Below are 23,882 nucleotides of genomic sequence, written 5' to 3' on the forward strand. Positions count from 1 at the left end.
GTTCTGACGTGATTAGGATTCTCCCTTGCTCCTTTTCTGAGAGCACTAGATGGGGGGGGGGGGGGGGGGGGGGCTAGCAAGCTATGCTGTCAACCACACAGCGTAGCAAGAAACGTATAGTCGTTTCTAGTATCTGCATGTACTGCTGTGCATTGGTTTGCAGTCCATCACTCTCGTATCACAGATTAACTGTGGACCTTTGTGTCTGATATGTCACAGTGTGTAGATAAAAGTGTTCCCTACTGTATGAAATACAACTACTAGCAAACACACGTGGCTCCTATTGTACCCATGTCACTCTCCAGTGGGGTGATTTGTTTTTCCTATTGTTTTGTGATCATGTGCGGTTTATTTCGGATTAGTTTTTGCTTATTTCCTTAGAACCAGTGTCATTCACTTTCAGATACAATGTAGAAGTCTATGTGATATCAGTCTATACAAATAGGCCTAAGTCTCATATTGCAGCTTCTTTTTTATTAATATTTTCTTCTTTAAAGATAATCAATGCTCTTGCAGCTTTAATTACCAGTTTTGCTGTTCGAGGTGACATTTTGATGACACTAACTTTAAACATTAACTTTAACCATCATAGTATCCTGTGCACTCAAATTACTATCCTGTCAGCTCCAGATAACTAGTTGGTTTTAAAAATATATAATTTTTCAGGACACTGACAGCTCTGTATGAACTTATTGTGAGCTGCTTTGACATATCTGCCAAATAAATAAAAGACTTCACAAAGGATTTCTTAACCAGGTCCATGTTTTTTAGTGTGCAGCTACACAAGAAGAGTGGCTACGGCTTTTGTGACTCATTAGGAAGTAGAACTAGATTTACAGTATTTACTATTGTTGTTTGCAACCATTATTATTTACGGTTTAATTATAGGGCTGTCTCAGCTGTACGTGAGGGGATGGTAGAGCTGAACACAAGAGCTGTGATTAGGAAAGCTGTTCTTATATAGACCATTTAATTAGAATTACTTTGCAGGGAAATAGGCTGGGTGTGATTTTTTTTTTTAAATGTATTTTTTCACATCGGCTACTGATACGTAACAAATATCAGTAGCTTTATATTTCCCTTCCATTAGGAAAGAATTGAACTGGTTAAAATGTTCGCTTGTGATGGTCTAATTGGCATTGTTAAATGAACTTGGTGCTTTCCTAACCCGTGAACCCCACTCACTCCAGACCCCACTAGAATCCCAAATGACTCCTGGGAATACAATCACAAACAGTTAATCTGTAGTCCAACAGCACATTTATTTTTCTGTGTTTCCACTTCCTGAAAAGTGTCATTATTCAATCTTTGCCAAATAAGCAACACACAAATTATTTGAATAATTAAATGAAGCAATTCTCCTGTACATTCACAATGTGATGTCCGTCTGATTTGTTTGCTGCTCAGCAATGTGCAGCTCAGCTCTGTGTAATGGGACTAACAGCTCCGATAAACCTAAACTGGAGATGTAATGAGAAACAATTCATCATGCAACACAGCCAGCCTGTCACACAATGTAATCTGTTGACCACAGCAGTGTTGTTGTATCTGATTCTTTTAGAAAACATATTGCCGTGCATGTAAGAATAATGATGCCTGCTTCTCTGTTTGTGTGGAACTGGCAGGTACGCTTCACAGCTTTTTATAGTGAAATACATAGATATATTCAAAGATGTACTGTAGTGGAGAATAAGCTCATAGAACAGCCTAGTTACCTGGTTACAGCTCCACTATTATTGGATTGTTGTTTATTTGCTTTGGACAAACGATGTGGAAACCCAGCAATAAATGCTAAATATGAAATTTTATGTAGTTTTGTAACAAAAGTGTTATTTCAACACATTTTGAGTCTTATCTGTGACATCAGTGAACTGATTTGCATTGTTATGTAAGGCGTTCCTGTTATTTTGTACATTTATATTACATTTTTATTATGAATACGTTTAAATGAAGATGATTTGAACAGCTAAAAACTTTTTTGTATGATATTGAAAATCCACACTCTTAAAGTCTTTTAATAATGGAAAGTAGTGAGATTGTGACAGCACCCTAAAAACATCCCTTTATGATAAGATGTGAAATGAAGCATGATTCTGAACGTATTTTAAACAAACTCGAAACAAAATTCAATTCATTGCATTGCGCAAACTCTCTTGCTGATGTCTTGTGGACTGATAATGCTACATGCTTTATATTACATGACGTCGTATTCAAATCACCATCATGGCTGTTACAATTTGCTTCCCGTTCAGGTGCTCCATATTCTCTCTGAGTGCTATTGAGCCTCCAGTGATGTAGCTGCATGATGGAGCTGAGAAATTAGAAAAGAGCAGAGAGACCGGGGGGAAAAGCATCAGAAAACCTTGTGACAGCAGCTTTAATCACAAGAGCACAGACATTTGTTCTGTCAGCAGAAAGGAGAACGTCACAGGGGAGGTGTGTATTCAGAGTGAGTCTGATATGAGTGTGTCTGCCTCTGTGGACGGGAGTGTGAATGCATGTGTGTGTGTATTTAGGTGGGAAACTCTGCACCGAGTGGCAGTCCAGACATACACACAAGCAAAGCCTGGAAATATGTGAGCCAGGTTATCGTCTCTTTGAACACAGTCTCAGTGGATGAATCCACATGGGCGTGGGGTTCTGTCTCTCCTATTCACCTCCCTCCACATCCACCCATTCTTTCCCTTCTAATGATTTTGGCGTATCTGTTAACCATAACCCTCTTACACATTGGTCATATATCACTGCCAGGACATGTCATTTGTACATTAAAAAACTGAATGGGCAAACACTTAACAGGGAGTTGAATTTACTTTTAAACTAAATATTTCTCTAACCCTACATTTTTTGTTGCCTTTCCATTAATTTGTAAAGCTTGTTACTTTTGGAAAATGCATTCTGTATAACACAATGGTAATTTAATTTTGTACAAAAATTGCAGCTGCAGTCTAGTTGCACATGAAGATAAACATTGTCTTTCCCGAACCAATGCTTGCCTGACTGAAATCGATTTAAACAAACAGGCGTTTTTGTTGCATTTTCAGATGCATGCTTGCAGAACGAGTGAGCAGTGGAAGCATAGAGACGGGTTAACCAATTTACAGTAGTTACTAGTTTTTATAGGTCAGATTCTCAACAGCGCATAATGACTCATGCTTTGTGAGTCACAGCTAAGAGCCAAACAACTGATAATGGTGGCCTTCATTCTTCCTGCCCACCGCAGTCACAAAATATGGAAAGAGTTTACAGGAGTAAAAAAACTAGCAATGGATTATTATTATTACTAATAGTTTAGACCTTCTGCAGTGGCAGCAGCCAAGTGCATTGCTGGGACACAACACTTTATATTCATGAGATGAGGAAAAGGAGTGAGTAGGAGGGATTCTCCACCCCCCATTGATGCTTCAAAGAGCAGTTGCCATAGAAAGTGAAGCTATCATTCTTGGATAAAGTGTGTGAATCAATGTACCAAGAGATCAGCGAAGAGCTGTCAGATCCTATGTGTAGCAAGTTGAACATTTGGGAACGTTGAAACCTCCTGTCACCAATCAATACATTCCTAAAGGGGTACTACATCCATAATTCAAAAGCACACGTTCTTGTTTTAAAACTCATTTGAATTTAAATGTTCCTGTAGCTGTTGATTGCCTCTGGGCGTTTACACACTGGGGCAAGAGGGACACATGTGAGTTTGTCTGGAACAATCAAGTCAGTGGGAACAAAGGGGGTGAGGAAGAGTAGGAAGAGTAGGCAGGCAGTAAGAATTGTGGAAACTCAGTATTTAGCATAGTCATTTGAAAGAGAACCTGATATCTACTATTCTGATGTATTTTTAGATGCCTACAGGGTTCATTACCCAGTGTGGTGTGTTGTAAAGGCACTTGGCGATGTACCTGGTATCACCAAGGGAATGGGAATGCTAATAACTACATAATAAATAAGAAAAGAATAAAGGAACTTTTTGAGTAAAATGTGATTTATACAGATTAGTTGCGGGATAGAGGAGCTTATAAATAAAAAAAATAATATGTTTTAATATATATGTACAATTTAATTTAATATTGTGTGATCTAAATAAAGTAGTTCCTTATACAAGATCTTATGATGATTCAGCACTTAACTCAGATGCCCATGTATTGCTAAGACAATATGATTTTATTGCAGCACCAAAGATGGCAACAAAAAAAGGAAATTAAATGTCTAGAGTGAGGGATTATAAACATTAACACTAACTGCTGGAAAATATCAGAGAAGAAAGTCATACACTGCCCAGACAAAAAAAAAAAAAAAAGTCACCACCTGGATTTAACTAAGCAAATAGGTAAAAGTCTCCCACTGGATAATTACTGCATGGATGATTATTTTTCTGGCAGCTATTTAACCCTAACTGATGCAGTGAGTAGCTTCTCATTTCTTAAACAACCATGTCGGAAGACACACCCTGTGGTCGTGGAAAAGTTAATCTGTTAATTTATGTTTGAAGGGTCAACCTTCACCCTATTAAGAATCTTTGGTATGTGCTGGAGAAGACTTTACGCAGTGGTCCGACTCATCATCAATACAAGATCTTGGAGAAAAATTAATGCAACTCTGGACGGGACTAAAAGCTGTGACATTGCAGAAGCTTATTAAAACGATGCCACATTGAATGCTTGCCGTAATCAAAGCTAAAGGCGGTCCAACAAAATATTAGAGTGTGTGACTTTTCTTTGCGATGGGCAATGTACAGTATTTGTTGGCTTGAATGCAAAATTAGCAATGAATGTCCTACCTTCTGTCCTTCTTTATCAGATCTTTCAAGACTTATATAAATCATATAGATCTCCCCTGGTGTGCCAACATAGCAATAAATAAAATAAAGCAATTTGCCATCACCAATTAGGTCTCTAACTACTCCCTCCTGGAAGCCCAGCCTCAGCTTTCACTGGTGGTGGTGCCCTTGCACCTTAAGTAGACAAGCCTGTGTGGATTGGTGCGGATACATGCTGCAGTGCTGTGAAAAAACAAATGAATATCATATCAAGTGTCACGTTACATTATGGGGCGCTGGAGACAAGAAAATGGTATTCATCACAAAACACCAGCACTGTTTCCTACTTACAACACAGAGTAATCCAGCCTGGAGCAGCCGCTGAGATTACAAATAACACGCAGCAGCACACAGGCCTTTACTCACAAACTCACACGCATGTGTACTTCCACAAATTATACATGTATACACCATCCTCGGGGTATGAAGGGGAGTGCTGTTGCAATGGGTTCCACTTGGCCTGCACAGTAAGAGATGCCTGGTGGCTATAGGAAGCCTGTCAGCCTGACACTAAAGAAACCTACAAATGCAGCTAATATAGCCGTAATGTTCCTACTGCAGTGTAACAATAAAATCTATTCTCTTCATAGCACTAATTGATGTTAGGACCTCCTGTGTGGTCTGCATGGGTACACAATATTAGTCTTCTGAATTCACTGCACCTGTGGGTACATTAGAAAGGCTCAGATCAATAAGAGAATTATTATCCACATGTTTGTCAGGATTACTATATTACTCACCCCTCGTCCTGCAGGAGCTTCTGAATGCTTCACTGACACTACTGAAGGTTTTTATAGAAGTAGTGAGGAATAGTATCTGAGGACGCCCAAACTGTTATTGCAGAGGAAAAAAACATGTGCCACAAGATTGTTTGTCTCCACTGGCTCCATTAAAATAATTTAATGTATCCCTCTGAGGGTGTTCTCCTGAGTCAACCAGGGCCACTTGTGAAAAATTAAAAACAGACTGCTTATTCATCTTTTCTTAGAGCATAATGATAGTTGGGGTTTTTTTTCTGCTGCTTAGTTGAAGGAGGATGGTCCCTTTGCAACCTGCTGCTTGACAAGCATAGTGCATCTCCACAGCTGATGTGTTAAGTAAAGCTCCACTGCAGGATAAGGTGTTCTCATATTTGACAACCATGTTGTCTGTAAGCTCTGAGCTCATGTCTTATCTGGCAACAGAGCTAGTAAAGTTTAATTCCTGTGTAGACAGTAAAGCAGAACATAGTCTACATAGCATGATCTTAATTATACTTTTATTCTTATGCAGTTCACAGCTCTATTAAACACTATTATAGATCTTGTTTTTAACTTTTTTTTTTATCGACCTATGTATTCACCAAAGCCAATGATAAACGTCCACTGTTAATACTTTATCACACTTAATCAGTTCTTCAGATACACATAAACATGCATAATTAACTGAATAGGGCTTTGGTTTCTTTGGGTTTTGAGGTGATGGACTTGACAAAGATAAGTTTTTACCGTGCGAAAGTCTCTCTGTGTGAAATAGCTGTTTTTGAGATTCTCCTTGTAAAGATTCCCTTAAGGGCAGCTTTATTCATTTGTCTTTATTGCCAGCTTAGTCAACGAGCATTGTGGGAATTCCTAAATGGAATAAACAAAGCACCCCTTGTACCAAAACCGCTTTTCCAGCTGTCTTGTTGAAACAGAATTTGTTGGTTGGGAAGGGTAAAAAAGGACAATAACTAACCATTAGTAATGCTGCATTCATCTATTATATGAATAACTGCTTGAATGAGTTAATGGTCAGAAACAAAACCTTGAAAGGGAACGAGTGTTCAAAACGTTTCAAAGCCATCCTGCAGACAGATGTTCTGTCAGGGTGTCCTTGGTGAGCAGTGATAGTGGGGGCCCTGGCATTTCAAACAACCCAGTCTCCTGAAAATGATGTTTCTATACAACTAAAGTGCAATCAGAAATGCTTTTAGTGAATGTGATCACAACCCATTCACAAATAAAGAGGTGATTATGCATTTTGGGGTCTGTTGTTACATATATACTTTTGTGAAGCTTGTTGCTATAGTTTGGTGATAGAGCCTCAGGCGGCATTTTCCAGATGAACAAAATCTCCTCAGTCTGTCGTGCATTTATTGGCCAGATCCTACTCAAAAGCCAGCAGAATTAAATTGACTTCGAAAGGGTGTAACATGCTTCTCTAGTCACAAGAGTTCTCACATAAAGCTGCCTGTTGTACATTACTACTGATATTAACATTATAATCTCTTCTAGTACTTGTTACTGAAAAAAGTTTTAGTATTACTTTAACTACTGGAGAATTAAATCAGTTGTAGTCCGTAACTGCCCAACACTGCCCATGACAATTGAAATTAACTGGTAATACATTAGTGTTACAAATTTCAAGAATACTTTTCAAAAATAATGCTGATTGTTGAGTTACAATGGAAAAGAAAATGCTGGCACCTGTGGTTAATTTAGTCCTGTGATTCTATCATTTATATACTAATGCAATAAGTACTTCAGTATTACTATGCAGGGGTAGATAATTACTTTTACCATCATTATCATCATTGTATTTTTTAAATCTGGGACAACAACTGTCATTTCAAACCCTGTGTTATAATTACAAACTTTTCCAGAGTCTTACACATTTACTCTTGATAAGGTTTGTAGCTTTATCCACTTCTCTTGCTGCATACGCTGTATACTATAATATATTCTTACTGCTTACTGAGGAATACTGCTGTTCTATACTGTACGAGTGCTTTAATTCACACAACATGTGAAGTTGCACTTAAACCTATCATTACCTTGACAGGATGATTTTAATGGAAAGGATACTTCACATTTTGCCACTTTTGTCCTGGAGATTGTCAAAATACTTTTTCAACCCAGGTTAGAAAAACTCTGTCAACAACTAGAAATTGAATTCTCATCTTCACTTAAAGGGTGACACACAAATAGGACACACATGTAGAGAACAACACTGTGTGTTTGGGATTCCCTGACAGTGGTTGAACAACACTCTCTGTCACTCCTAATGTGAGCAGGAAAAGCCTACCGCGGGCTTCCCATCTGTTCAACTCCAGAGTTATGGCAGAGATCCATCCCACACACACACACACACACACACACATACACATACACACCCCCACACACCCCTACCTCATTCATAAAGTTGTCAGATTCAGACCCCCATCCACTGGGAGCGGAGTGTGAAGTTGAGTAGCAGCAGTGTTACGCAGCTCCTCTGAAGTCTAGTGTCAACATACTGTGCCATTTAGAGCTATTACGCAGTCACTCCGCTGCGGATGCTTAGTGTATGAACGGTTTCCCTCACAGTTAAAATGAAAACACTGGTGCTATCAGACAGCCTGAGATGAACTGCAGTGCAGCTAAACTTAACGTGTGACGTGTTACAATTATTTGAAATTTTGGATATTTCTGTGATGTCTTAACTCTGAAGTTTCAGACTGAACTTGTTGTTGAAAGGAATAAAAACCACAATGAACTGAATTTGAAGCACCAACCTTCAGTGAGACTGATGCAAACACCTGACATACATCACCCTGATGTCACATCTATATGATGAAGCCTCATAGTAGAAAAACAAAATTGATAATAGCACAGTAGATGTGTTTTACACAGTATAATGCTGGAAATAGATTGCAGTGGTGTGTATTTAAAATCACCGGATTGTTTTGATTGATTGGATTTTGTGATGATAAGGTGTTTATCACAATACAGTCTTTAATGGATGTGAGGTATAGAAAGATATAATCATGTAGAAAAGATATTGTTATGCTAAAATACACTCTATGGCATGCATAAGTTATATCCGTGCTCACTATTTATCAAACCAAGCCTTTGTGTGCACGTTGAATGTTTTAATGCTTGTCAGTCACAGTGCAGCATGAAAATCATCGGATAAAAACTTAACCTTTACTTTGGATGGTTAAAGCTTTTCACAGATCAAGTCGGCTTGTGTGTTTGATAAATACATTTTATTTATACCAGAAATCTGGCAACTGAAAGAAGCAGATAGTTTAACAAGGATTTAATCTTTAGAAGATTCTGTTTTGTCAACATGAATATAGCTTGTTCTTCATCACCACATCCTCTGATTCTCAGCCTGCATGGTGGTGGTACCTTTTGTTGTCACAAGCAAGGATACAGTGCTCTTACAGTTGAACAAACTATACAACATGAAAACATTTTGACAGTCTAATTTGCACTTGAGAGAGTACTTTTGACATGGGAGCACATTTTTGCAAATATATATATATACACGTATATTTTATTAGAGGCATTTTCCATATGTTAGCCACACACATTTATTAATGAATCTCTGTGTAAAGGACATTAGAAGCCTTTTTTTTCTTTGAAGGTAGTTACAGCACAGAAACACATCTTTAATTTATCCTTTCCATTTGTTTTGTTTCTGTCAAGACAAATGCATCAGAACTAATAGTAACAATAGCTGATAAGAAAAAACAGATCTTATTATGGGTAATGTGGTCTGAATCATAGTGTACAAATACTGAAAACATCACCGTTAAACTTTCCAAATGGTGGAGTAAATGACATCTATTCTTAACTTTAAGATCTTTTTCTAAATCACTCTGAAAAAATAAATACATAAATAATAATAATAATAATAATAATAATCAAATACCATCTAACACTACACATAAAAACAGTATTTCCATAAAAGTTGAACTATTCCTTTAAACTACTTTATTTCAAGTTTTTGCAAAAAGTCTTTCTGGATTTATCTGCCATCACTTTAGTAAAACATCCAGCACCATGGACAGCTCCGTTATAAAGTTTAGTGTAGCCAAAATGCTAAAAGGAAAAGCTAACTACAATAACCATGTATAAACTCACAGATAATTACAGTTGTTTGCCATATTTAACAGACAACCAGAGACCAGAGAGGCAACCAGACATCTTAAAAAACATGTCTATTGTAATCGGTTTTGAATTCAATCAGCCTCATGACAATTAAAACCAGAAATATGAACATCCTGTGCAGATGTTTGATATTGACTGGAGAAGAACCGACTCAATCTTTCTTCTGGCACATTTTATCGTGCAACCTCAAACTGGGAGACAAACAACTTTGCACTTCTTGCTCATTATCCTTAAGTGCTACCAAAGCAAATATTTTCAAAGAAATGTACATATGATGCAAATTCCATGAACTGCAATTAGGATGCAAGTGATCTGCCTAACAGTCCATGGAGGACTATTGCTTTTGCAGATCTGTTACACAGTGAGAGACCATTTTCTGCTTTATAGCAGCAAATCTTGAGGAAAAAAAAACTCAGCTCAAAGCAGTGTGTGGTGATAATAATCACAAGAGATTATTTTCTATGTGGAATATGTGCTACAGCATTACATTAATAATGACTTTATGATAAAGTATTGACAGACTGATGAGCAGAATGAAATCAGTTTCTCAAAGCCTCAGCAGCATTTTCTCGAAGGGTGTAAATAAAATGAATCTTTATTGATCTCTGTGAGGAAATCAGACCTTTGCAGACACAAATATAATAGGACACATAAAAGAACCTGAGTAAGTTCATTTTTACAAATGTAATTCTTAAAAGTTAATACATTTTCTAGTATGTCCTGTTTTGTCTGAACAATACTGCAAAACAGACAAGAGACAACAAATAATCAACATTTCAGATGCTGAATTAGGAAAAGCTTAAAAGTTTTGTTTGCTCAGGTGTCTGTGTTGTGTGGATGTAATTATAAAGGGCTGGCATCACACTTTACCTGCTGACGACATCATTTACTGCATCTGCTGGTTGGAATTTATTTAAAATAACTTCTAATCCTGCTAATCAGCCTTTCTCATAAACCAGTTTACTTGTTACTTACTTGCTTTACTAAAATAAAATAAAAGTAATAGTGACCAAAATGACTTGGACCTACATTCGTCTTGTTTTAAGATGGTTTTGATCCAGAGTTTTCTTGTATCACCCATCTAGTGGTCATGAGAGGAACTGCAGCTGGAGGCACCTCTCGTTTCTTTGCTGACGACACGTTAATTCCTCTTTGTGTATTTGACACTGTACAAAACATTTTGTGTTTGTCTCATATATTATTAAAAAAACAATGAACAGTTGCCATAAATCGCAACTATACATAAAATAAAATAACCAAATGTGAACAGTAACCTCACTGATTGATGCTCCTACAGATCTGTTAATTGAAGCAGGTGAATTAAATCACATGTCCGTGCGTGGAGGACGATTTGAGGGCAGGGCGCACACACACACACACACACAACAGGAGCCATGTGTAACAATCTGTAACATTGCTAAAATGAATCTCTTCTCACACATCTGCCATCGCATCTGTACATTTTTCGTATCAGCATTTCTAGAAGTTTTGCTGTTAAATCATCTGCGGGGACTTTTTGTCCGCCGCTCGGTGCTGAGCGGACTGACTGAGCCCCTCCTGCCTGCCCCGGTCGGCCAAAAAGGCGCATGTGTGTTCTTGCTGTGATGTGAGTTGAGCCGCATCCAGACGCACTGGCCGCCTCTGGCTGATGCCTCACCCCCCCCACACCCCCCCACATCTCTCATCTTGGTGGTGTTGTGCGCAAAATCTCCAGCGAGGGACGGACGCAGTTTGACGGCACAAGCGAGTGGCACTGCGGGGGGATATCCAAGAAAAAAGCCCATCCAAAGCAGACATGGATATTTAACTGGCATTCAGTTTTTTTTTTTTTTTATGTGTGTATTTTTTTTACCCTGTGATGTTGCTTTTGCCCCGGGGGTGTTAATTAAACCTGCTCGATGTCTCTCATCAGTTTATAACCGAAACAAAATGAGGATTTCTTCTGGCGACTGGTTTCTGTTGATATTCTCTGGCTTTTGGGGACTGACTATGGGTGCTTTCCCAAGCAGTGTTCAGATCGGTAAGTGTGCGAGTCCTGTTGGCAAATGTGAGCTGAAAATGTTCGTGTGAATGGATCTGTGGACGTCCTGTCTGCTGCTGCTGCCTCTGTCCTGCCATTTAACACCTCAGCACTACTCAAAGTGGAAATTGTTGATTTCTTCTTTATGTTTTCTTCTCTGAAATATCACATGCAGACATGATACGTTTCCCTGTTGATGCTGTGCATGGTACCATATATCTAATGCGCTTTGTATTTCAAGGCTAGAGAGTGCACACCGCCACTGCAGCAGATCAGAGCAGCAAAGTGTGTGTGTGTGTGTGTGTGTGTGTGTGTGTGTGTGTGTGTGTGTATTCCCTATGCAGGCTGCCTGTGCATTGACTGTTGTTAACACTCTCCCAGACCCAGGTCCTGCATTAAACCTATTCTACGCTCCCATAGGCCCATAGGTTTCAAGCAGTTACACTTTTACATCTCCATCTCCATGTTTCCATTTAAAAACTTAACAGCGTGTGTCAGGGGAGGAAATAACGGTGATGGATTCATGGTTTTCATTTCACTGCTGTGGCAGGCAGATCGACTCAGATGATTTAAAGGCAGGGAATGAAAAGAAGGGCAAGCCGTGACCTCCAGCTGTTGATCATCACAAGCCTCCCAAATAATTAGTCATCAGAAAACATCCATTCATGTTTTTTCTTATAAGAAATGTGTATTCTTGCCCACACGGGTATGATTAATTCTTTGCCTGAAGAAGGTGCTACATCCATATTTCTAGAATTAAACATCGCAAAGTGACTAATTTTTTTTTTGTAGGTTCAGCCTCCGCTGCACCCCTGCTTATAGCAGAGTCGAGGCACATCAGAATCAGTCGGGCTGATGAAAAATGACTAGCTGTTCAAATGATTCTCTTGTCCTTTTATATCAACGTGATAGTCAAATCCCCAGCCCCTACAGGGAGGTTAGAGGTCAGAGTTTTTTACACAACAGCACCCCTGTAACTGAGGACACTAAGGGTTTAGAGCCACATTTGTGGAACTGCTGTGCCATCCTGTCAAAATTTAATCTTGTTGCTGATTTGAGCAACTATAAACCCACTATGGTCAATTCTTAGCTCATCTAAATAATAATAATTATAATTAGAAGTGGGAATTTGCTCTGTACGCATGTATGTGTCACAGGACCAAGTGGACAAAAATGGCTCCACAACATTCGAGAATCAATTTGCAACAACAGTGATACATGGATGGATCCTTTTTTTTCATTATCGCTGTTCTCTCCTATTTCTTCTAATGGCCATGATGAGTGTTTCCTCAACAAAAAGCAGGAATATTCCTTAAATAATCATTAGAATACACACAAATATCCATCCTCAAAACACACAGGTTTAAATCCACTTTTGAAGTTAACCAGGATTTTGGAAAATTCAAATACTAAACTATATTCAAATGTTTTTTGTAAGTTATATCATATGTTCTCTCTCAGGGATGCAAAGCCACTTCTAAAGGATATCCTAGCATCATATGAGTTGTGTGTGTGTGTGTATAAACTCTCCTAAGGCTGTGCCTCATCAGAGGTTATTCACTGAGGTTAAACTGGTGCTCATATATTTTCCATCACCACACACTCGGGCTTTATTTACGTTTCTGGATATGCAATACTATCTGGATAAAGGATAACACATAGCAAATGCATATGTAAATGCAGGCAGAACGCTTTGCAATCCAAACTGATTAGATCACATCTGAAAGTGGTCCGTCTCAAATTATTGTTGGATCTTCGGCGTCTAAATGACAGTAATCAATACACATAATGAAATGTGACATAACCAAATGTTCTACAGTGTTACCACATTTCCACAGCCTCATTCACATCAGAGGAAAGCAGCAGCAGCTCTTCCACTGATTCTCAAGTGACCAGTGTGATATTTAAGACAAGGGTAACACATCTGTGGGGGTAGCCAAGTTAGCAGCTAGTTGCAGCTGTTCACAATACTAGAAAAACTGAGATCATGACTTTTTACAGTATAGGATGGGTCAAAAACAATCATGCTCTTTGGACAAGAGTCTTGTTTGTGTCATATCATATGACATTTGTGGTATTATTCTATTTTTTTTAGTAAGGAAAAGTCAGATGAATTAGTGGGATTAGGTTAAAGCTATTATTTGTAAGCAGCAATGAAATCTGTCAAATTTGAAATGTATAAAGGACATCCCTACTGATTAGGAGCCAAGATGTACAAAATGTTCAGTTCTTTTTGTAAATCAGGAATTAACACCTCCTCTGAGCATTTTAGTATGAATCAATGTGACATGAAACTATCACTCTAAAAATCATATTAAGATCTAAACACCTCTGTCTTTACTGGAGTTATGCATAGGATTTACATGACTGGACTTCATAAAGACGTAAAGTATTCTAAAATTTGCCTTTAAAGAGGTCAGCCATAAAAAGAACACACTGGCATTTTGCTTAAATGACATTTAAACAGTCTCATCCTAAGAAATGTTGCCTTAAGTTAGATTTTGAAATGTGAAACAAACTGCTTCTAACCTTAAATACCACTGACATTTGCACAACCATGAACAGCTTATTCAAGACATTTGTATATAGACAAGACTGTGATGCAAAAGACAGAAAAGAAGCCAGAGTAAAGTCGTACACGATGTTTGATACTGAGGCTGATTTTGTGCTAAACCCTGAATGAAAATCTGTGTTGATACAGAATGATATCTCTTTATGTTTGCATAATGCTTGTAACAGCTGAGAGTTGCATGGTTAACAGTTTAAACGCTTATACCCTGTGTGTGCTTACTGTAGTGGTGCTTAAAGAGCTGTGAGTTTCTATATTGTAACGTTAAAGCTCAGCTGTCATATTAGTAAAATGATTTATTAGACATTACTGACCCTTTGTTGCATTTCACATATTGTCCAGTCAGTTGTGTCACCTCTAACATAAGATTCCTCTCTGGCCTTAACGACTAAAACAGCCTGTGAAAGCCTAATAAACTTTTGGGAACTGCTTTTTAAACCCCACATTGAGTTTGTCCTGACAAGAAATTAGTTATATGACCTCAAAAACAAAGTTGTTCTTTTTGTTTTTAGTTTGACCATCACAGTTTTTAGTATACAACAAATAAATGGTGCTCATAATGTATATGTAGTCCCATAAATTCCAGTTGGGACCCTCAGAAACCTTGAGGAGGCTCCATGTGGTCCTCAGCAGGGTAGAAATAGTTGAATATCGCTGTGGTTTTTTTGTCTAAAATCGTCCCCCACACATACTACTGTTGTTATAAGTGTGATTCTCACCAATGTTATGTTCTAATATACATTAAGGATGGACAATGAATATGCAGACTCTAATGTTAGTTAATGTGCATGTGTGTGTGATCATTCTCCATAAATCATTGTTTTATAGCCTATTGACTCTTTTCTTGTATTTAACCTAGTGAACATTTGCAGGTGATGGTGAAAATGGTGAATTTCTTTCAGTGGTTTTCTTTCATTTGTTTGTGTTTCTGTGCAAGTCGGCAATAATTGAGCTGCCTGTAGTAAAATGAAACACAAGGATGAGAGAGAGTGGATTCTTCTTTGCTGCTTGTTTCCACATGCCGCTCATCAGAGTTGTGATTCTCCCCGTCTCTGTTTAGGCGGTCTGTTCATCAGAAACACTGATCAGGAGTACACAGCCTTTCGTTTGGCAATCTTCCTGCACAACACCAGCCCAAACGCCTCAGAAGCCCCGTTTAACCTGGTGCCTCATGTGGACAACATTGAGACGGCCAACAGCTTCGCGGTCACCAACGCCTGTAAGTCAGCCGTGTCTTTCTGCTGTGTTGGTGCATGTGTTTGGGTTTTGCAGTGAACAGTGAAACGAGAAAACAGGGCTGTAGAGTGCAAGTGTGCAATGTGACTTTCATTACAACAATTTACTGTAACTGAGACTGAAATGTAGCCATCATTCCCAATCTTGAATAGACTCCTCTCCTTCTAATATGACAAATAACAGCATAAGTATTATGAGTAAGACTTGGATATGTGTTGGAGCCAATGGATGTAATAATGGTGGTGAAACATACTTGTCTGTGTGTATTCAGCCTAAATGTACGTGTGTGTGTGTGTGTGTGTGTGTGAGTGAGATGTGGCATTAGAGATTGGTCTATGAGTGTGTGCTGGTTTCACATCTGATCCCAACAAAGCCACACATGCTGAAGGCGACAGCAGCAGTACACACATGTGCCTAAACACACACAAACAACTCACACACACTGCCATGGATAAATCTCCCAGCAGTAGGGTGTGATTTTTATTTTTATTTTTTTTTAAAGTGATGTGCCCTGAGGAAACGTCTTCTTTCTTTCCTTACTGTTTCACTGAGAGTGCGTGTGTGTGCGTGTGTGTGTGTGTGTGCGTGCGGGGTGGGGGTTCCCAGAAAGACCATAAAACACCGCCGCCTGATGCCTTGTGCTATTTATGGTGGGATCTGGTGTTTGAAAAATCAATGGCTAAATTAAGCAGAGAATCAAGTGCTGTTATGTTTGTTTGGTAATTGAGGGCAGGTTCTGTTATGAGGAACAAAAAAATCTAAGTGGATCTCTGGTAATGTATTCACCATGGACACTGGGTAGAAGTCAAACTGAATCTAAACACATCTATTTGTATGTTTCTACTGTTTTTACTGAATTATTACTCCAAGAGGAAGCAAATGTTTACACATCTGGCTGTTTTACGTCTCAAAGAATCTCTATGTCACGTCTCTCCTCCCTTGATCCCATTCAGCTCTCTTTACTCACAGTATTGCATATACGTTTCAGTATATTTTCAGTCCACCACTTCATTCAAGCTGTATTCCATTAATTTAAACAACATCTCGTGAAATTGAATATAGCTGCACCTTTACAGCAAAAAAGTATATTTTTCTTTCAGCAACATTATACAGTGCATATATATATTTCTCTAGTGGGATGATTGAAAACCTTGAAGCGATGCAGATGTAAGCATTCAGCTCGAATGCTTTTATATCTAAAACTGATTTGTCTGTAAAGTTTCCCCTGCTAATGACCTTTAAGATTAAATTACAGTGCATGAAGCTGTATTGATTTCTATTGGTATGTGAGTACCAGTAGCAGATAGAATAATGCAGGGAAAAATGGGAAAAGTAGGTTATGAGCCCAAGAATAGAATAAAAGATGAACAATTTATATAATTTCAGGGTGATATCTACATATATTTGCATATATGCATATGCAGCTGACAGTTGGGATATATTTAAAGTTAACATTATTAGTTAGCATTATTGAAGTTAACTAAAAAAGCTGGAATATCAAAGTTTATGACCTATGTAAAAAGTCTTAATTGTAATAAGCAAATGCTTGTATGTTACTTGCATGGTTACATATATTGAAACAGGTTTATTGTGACCTGGTCAATAACCTGAAATGTGGAAGTAGCAGCTTTCAGATGATATTGCAATAAGAAGAGAGCAGCAGTTGTCCTGTAGTACTGTAGGAGTAAGATGTGGTGTAAACTGGATGTTTCTGGTAACAAAAGGAACTATGGGATTTTTCACTGCCAGTCTAATGGCTGCACAGTCACAGGAAGTGAATCTGCAGCCCATTGATTTGCCAAGTCAAATCAGAGCAGAGTTGCATGAGCCAATCAAAGGCTTTGATAGCTCAGGGCCAGCGGGGAATCTGAGATCGAACCACATCGCCCCCGTTTTACATTTCCCACTGTCTTTATTCTTTTCTATTTTTGCTCTATTATCAAAGGCCCTAAGATAATGGATATAAATTGGCACTGTGTCCATGTGACGTTTAAGGGCATAGCATATATTTGGGAAGGGGAGATGAGAGACAGAGCTAATTTGCGAAGAGAGATTAGGCCATTCAGCTGCTCGGCGTGCTTCTGTCAAGGCTGATGGACCTAATTGCTGAGAAGATGGAGACAAATGTTGTTGATTGATAAATTCTGCTACATGTGTTTGATACAGTATAGCCTCATTATTAGATGTAAAGCTATTCATGAACATTTATCTTGTTAGTTATGTCACAACTTTCAAATGTCCTACCGTCGGTAGTTTGCACAGCCAAATAATATATTGTTATCAAGTTAATTAAGACACCTCTGTATAATTACCAGTAACAAATGAGACAATGGTAAAGGCATTTGTACGTCTCTGTGTCGCAGCAGTGGTGTTCAGCGTTTCCCACAGGCTGAGAATTTATTTTTGGTTCTTAGCTCTGTGCGGGGAAACTGAGCCTCTGCCAACAAATGGACTTTTGAGGATTGTTTGTCTTTTACAAAAGAAATGTTCCAAGATTTACAAATGCCAAACACGTTTCATTAAAGCACATTAACTAGATATGTGAATATGAGGTTTTACTCTTAACATGTTAGATATCTTGCTCACGTTTTCAGAAAAGTGAAATCGTCTTAAACCAACTAACAACAATTGCTACAAACAAGTCTCGCCTGTGTTTATAAAGCCTGATTCATCTTATTCCTTTGTGCCTCTGTTGAACACATCTCTGTGCCACAGTGGGTAACATGCTCCCTCATTTTGAAGAACATGGGAACTGTGGTGATTTTAATTCAGTCCCAAATACACAATCTCGTCCCAGTTCCCATATATAAGATACGTTTTGTCTTCAAACACAGATACGTCGATTATCACAGTTGGGGAAGTGCTGCATTGTTTTAAAAGAGGTCATCGGGTCAGAAACCCGAAAGCAGTTGTTACAGAGAGGCCTGGAGGAGCTTCGAGTGCTATGTCTAATGTCACTTTGCTTCACCTACAATTGTTGCATCAATTCCATTAACATTTCAGACTGAAATCTAAAATGTTAAGTAGGTGTTGTTGTGTGTGTGTGTGTGTGTTTTTTTTTTTAACGGATCACTGAAACTGAGTCACGCAGGCATACTGGATGCAGATTTAACTCTGTCTGCTTTTTTCTTTTTTTTCTAAACTGGTATTAAAGCAGAAAATTCCTGTCTCTCGCATGTGTGGAAAAGCTGGAAGTAAAATGCCAGTGAAACAGACTGCCTGGTTTATTGTGAAACACTGAGCCAGCATGACGATGATTTCATGGATCTCTGCCTTGCTGTCAAGGTGCCACTGCTGTTGATGTGCTGAAGTTCAGGACAGTCACAGTGACTCTGTTTGAGTCTGCTAGTCCTTGAACTTGAATGACTTCTCAATTTGTGAGGCATAAAACAAATTCAGAATGAAAGCCAATGAGAGCATCCAGGTGTTTCTGGCAGCAGGCTTTGTGCAGGGAAGGTGTTTCCAGCATCACCAGTGAAATGTCTTTGTAACTATGGTACTAGTGTAATGGGATATCCCATCTATCTTTAGTACAATACAGCAGATACACTTGAGAAACATACCTCACGGAGGAAACTGAATGCTTTACAGGAAAAATTCTCTAAGATCAGATTCTCCACATTGACCTGGAATGAAAGTGAGGTGTATACGTGAAGGGAATAGTTAAAGGCAGACTCGTCTTTCATGGTGACAGGTTCAGACTGCAGTGGAAGCTCCACCCACTGATTTCACTTAAAGGGACAGTCTTCAATTAGTAAATGTGACTCACTGTAGTGAGCGCGCTCTTCTCAGGGATTGTCTTTGGTGTCAAATGTGGGTGATAAAAGATTAATTAATTAAATTAATGAAAGTATTGTTACCAGGTTTTACTTGAATTCGATAACCTAATGAAAAAGTACACTTATCTCACACTGGCATAGAGGAACAGAAGTTTGTGAAGATTTGATAAAAGCATGTCTCATTTTTGATCAGCCAAAAAGGACACATTACACCACTCTTCAGATCTCTGCACTGGCTTCCTGTAGCTGCTCGCATCAGGTTCGAAGTCCTGACCTTTGCCTACAAAGGGGTCGACTCAACGGCACCGGCTTACCTGAACTCCCTCATCCAGGTCTACAATCCCTCGCGCCCACTCGTCTTGTCGCCTCACCTGAGAGGATCCCAGGTCAAACTTTTCTGCTCTGTGTTTCCACGATGGTGGGACGATCTACTCACCTCTGCACTCTCAGCAGCCTAACTCTTAATTTACAAAAACTTTACTTTAGAGATATTTTTGCTTGCTTTGCACCTCACATGTGAGTCGCTTTAGATAAAAGCGTATTACAAGTATAAAATAACTAATGCAAAATGTAAATGTTATTGGCTGTTCTTCTTCACTATTGTTTCAAATCTAGAACACACCACTTTTTTTGTTCAATAATAATACATGTTTCATATTTGGGACATTGAAGACATTTCTAGAACACATTTAGAAGAGCAAACACAGGTGAAAGGTACAACTGATGTGAATATCGATTTACAGTTTACATTCTATTTTCAGTGACGTCAAGCATTCAGAGATCTCAGTATTTTGTTATGTTACTATAATTTGATCATTTTAAATTACTCAAGTTACTTTTAAGTGTCCAATTATCTCCAGTATTGCAATAATTGGAATAAATCGTTGGAGTAAAGGTGAGAATTTTTGATGTAGTATGAAGCAGCATGATTGGGGAGTTGAAAATAGGAAATTGAATAAATATCTGAGCAATGGAAGAAAGACAACGTTTAGAAAGAGCTGTTATCCAGGAACACAATTGGGGGTTAAAGAGAGTATTAGGTTCCCATGCTTACATAATCAAATCCAAATTAAATGACGCTTTAGGTAGAGTCTAAACACTATCATGTAGCTAGAAGATAAAATGAAAAGAAATCAATACGGTGAGCAGCTGCAGACTTGTCAGCCGTGTGTGCTACCTTTTCATCTGCACTTCATTCATCCAGCTGGCGTTTGTTGTGCATTTCGTTGTAACCTTCTAACCAAACAGTCAGACAAAGGTTTTAAAGAGAGTGTGGGTGGTGAAGGGGTTAATTTGACCTCCTACACGCTGCCCCTGCCTTTGACTTCATTGAAACAGTGACATCTTAATCTGCATTGAGTCATTTATATTCAGCCTGGCGCTCTGACTCACTCCAGATCCAGATAGCAAGCAGCTTGTGCTCCTATGCACTCATTCTGTATAAGAGACTCTACATTTTCTCTGCTGCTCACACATGAACACATGCCCGTCTTGTCTGTCCTTGAGTATGAAAAAGCTGTCCCACTTGTGTGTTAGGCGTGTCAGTGTGTGTGTCTGCAGACATGCACGCAAATAATCTGGCTGTGCGGCATGTTAGCCCTATTTAAATCTATTATCTCTCCCTCCATGGGCTCCGTTCAGAGGGAATCTTCTGCTCTGCACTGCAGCCCTTTAAATGGCTGCCTATGCCCATCATTTGTGTGACTATTTTTCTGAAGCATGAGCGAAAATTTGCAGGCCTTTTGGGCAATTTGTATTTGTGTGTGTGTGTGTGTGTGTTATGTATGTGTGTGTGTGTGTGTGTGTGTGTAATGCCTGGTGTTAAGACAAAAATGATGGAGAGAAAGAGGGGGAGGGGGCTGCTAATGAGAGATTAATGTGGCAAAGCAGGGAGGAAGATGGAGGATGGAGCGGTGTGGAGATATGTGAGGTAAAAGGAGGATTTTTACAACAGGAGAGTCATTAGTCTAGTAAAAGGTAACACGTGGGCATTACAAGTAACCTGCTCTTGTAGATCAGAATCTGAGCTACCTTCATGTCCCCATGATGTAAAATATGACTTTTCTCGACTCAGCTGTATTAGCATTTCTAACCTGTCCCTGAAATGTGTGACGGTGCAGCATTAGTCACACATTACTAAATTTAGTCAAAGCATTGTGAGGAAAAGTGCCTTCTGCAACGTCGTTTGCGCGGCGGGCAAAATGCAAGGACATCCAACCGAAGAGTTGACTTTGCAGTTGAAAAATAGCACGCTCTGCCCTTCACAAAACAGCATACAATAATGACACGATTCTATTTATTTATTAAGTTCCAAATTTAAATTGATTCACTTTACTTCTGCTTGTAAAAAACTGACACTGTTGTAAAGAAATACAAGATTTCTTAATGAAGGGAGTTTGTAGACAGAAAAGATCATTTATTCCAATAAAAACAAATCTTTTAACATCATGAGATGAAGATACAGATGCATAATTATAATTTTAGATAGCATTAAGTATCCGTGCTGACAAATATTTCTTATCAGTATGACTCATGCAGTTTCTGTTTTAGTGGGAAAAAATAATTGAACAAGGTGAACTGCAGTGAATACATATACACCCACACAAACTCCAGATGTTCGTAATTTAAACAGTAAAGCTTTTATTCATATTTTACAGCACAGAAGTGACGTCTTAACAGTACATCATGTAATTTATCTGTTGATTTCCTCCACCTCCACTCCCTGCACCTCCCTCTCCTGATCTCCATACTGGTTATGTAAGTATCTTCCTGAGGGGTGTGTGTGTGTGTGTATGTGTGTGTGTGTGTGTGTGTGTGTGTGTGTGTGTGTGTGTGTTAGCGGAGGTCGCACAGGTTCAGGAATAACTCTGAGGAGACAACTTGCACTCAACAGTTAAATGTTAAAGTGATCCTTCAGGTGTTGTTTTATTTATGCAATCGATAGTCATCCATAGAGCATCAGCTTCGGTTATACCTTGTAGCTTTTTAAGCAAAGAAAGAAAGAAAAATGGACAGTGCATCAGTTGGATCGCTACAGGAAAAAGAGGAAGCATCGATGTTATTTCCACTGAGGGACATATTTTGATCATTTGTGACCATTTTTCCAAACAAAGTTTAGACTGAGTTTGAAAAACATTTTATTTTTCCAACATAAAAAACATTTATACTAAAGTTTCCAATAGCCTAAAGTTACTCAATGGTCTTTGTCATTATTAGTGTTGTTGTATTATTTTGTGCAAAGGCAAAACAAAAACATGATTTGAGTAATGAATATCATTTAATTAAAAAAACGGTGAGATCCGTGTGTCGGCAGACCATACTGGACACTGAAACAAGAACCCCAAGTTGAATTAGTCTCTGTCATGTGAAGATAATTGTCTTTAGAAGCCGTCTCACCACCTTCTTACTCAATTAGAAATCTATTTTTGGACATGAGGATGTTCTGATGGATTTTCTCTAAACTAGGACAGGAAGTCATTCCAGTTACTTTATGTGAATCATTTAGAGATATCTGTTGAAACTTTTAGCATCTTTGGACTCTTATTTGATCTTTAATGCATCACTACAGAGGCAAATAAAGCCGCAGTAAACAGAACTTAGCAGGAAAAGAAAGGGCATAATTTGCTATGAAGCAACCCAGGGTGGACGCAAATCACCTCGCACAAGATCAATACAAGGGCCGTCTTCTGTATTATCTTCTTCAGCTTCATCAGACATTTTATTTTTTGTGTTTTGCATAGATATCTCTATCCAAAACACAAACAAAGTGTCCAGCATAATAAAGGAGCCGATACAAGAACTCTGGGAAAGAGAAGGTTTTGTGCACCTCTATGCACCTCACGTAAAAGTAATTAATCAAAAGGAGTACACCGCTGTTTTTCAAGGCCAGTAGTAGAAAGAGTCTGACTGACCGATATAATGATGATGTTATTTTTAACAAAGAGGATTTAAAATTTCTCATTGAAGTCATGCATGAAATAACTACTTTTTGTCCACAACTTAGCAGTTGGACATTTAGTAGTTAATAACAATATGACGTTAATAACAATCTCTGCATTTTAGTTCTTGTTTCCAGGTAAAAACATAGAGCTGATTATGGTGTCAGTGATACTCTAGATTGAAGGACACATAGATTTTTTTTTTATTGATCCAATAAATACATAAATATTTGAACCTAAACTCAGTGAAATCTGGTTAATAGGTTAAGTAGTAATAAAAGCATGAATGGACTGGTCTATGATCACATATTTGTCATCGAATGCATCATCAACAACAACCCTTATCATATCCCACACAAGTTTTGCATTGTTGGTATGTTTTGTGTTTGTGTGTCATGTGTCTTCCACTGTCCTCAAATCAACTTTAAACTTGTTTTTGCACATAATAATAGAAATACCAGTATTACAAGGTGCAGACTATTTCAAAAGCGTCATTGAAAAAGTGCTGCAGTCTCCTTCGACCTTCAAACAACCGTATCAGTCAGCTGCTAATATCAACATTGTTCATGCAACATTAACGCTAATGAAAGCCTAACGGATTGAAGTGAATTGCTTTGCGAGGCAGAGACGCC

General features: G+C 38.5%; 1 protein-coding gene across 2 annotated transcripts in view; it reads left to right on the forward strand.

The window, feature by feature from the left end:
* The first annotated feature begins 11,422 nt into the window (after nt 1-11,422).
* gria4b (glutamate receptor, ionotropic, AMPA 4b) overlaps nt 11,423-23,882 on the forward strand; it is a 77,264-nt gene continuing 64,804 nt past the window's right edge. Inside the window, exons 1-2 of one of the 2 annotated variants that reach the window (XM_026373345.1) lie at nt 11,423-11,728; nt 15,358-15,516. In XM_026373345.1, the coding sequence (XP_026229130.1) occupies nt 11,542-11,728; nt 15,358-15,516 (346 nt within the window). In that variant the 5' untranslated portion in view covers nt 11,423-11,541. The remainder of the gene's footprint in view (nt 11,729-15,357; nt 15,517-23,882) is intronic. The other variant, XM_026373344.1, reaches the window with a different exon arrangement.

The sequence above is a fragment of the Anabas testudineus genome, chromosome 14 (genome assembly GCF_900324465.2).
Source record: "Anabas testudineus chromosome 14, fAnaTes1.2, whole genome shotgun sequence".
In the NCBI taxonomy this organism is placed as follows: Eukaryota; Metazoa; Chordata; class Actinopteri; order Anabantiformes; family Anabantidae; genus Anabas; species Anabas testudineus.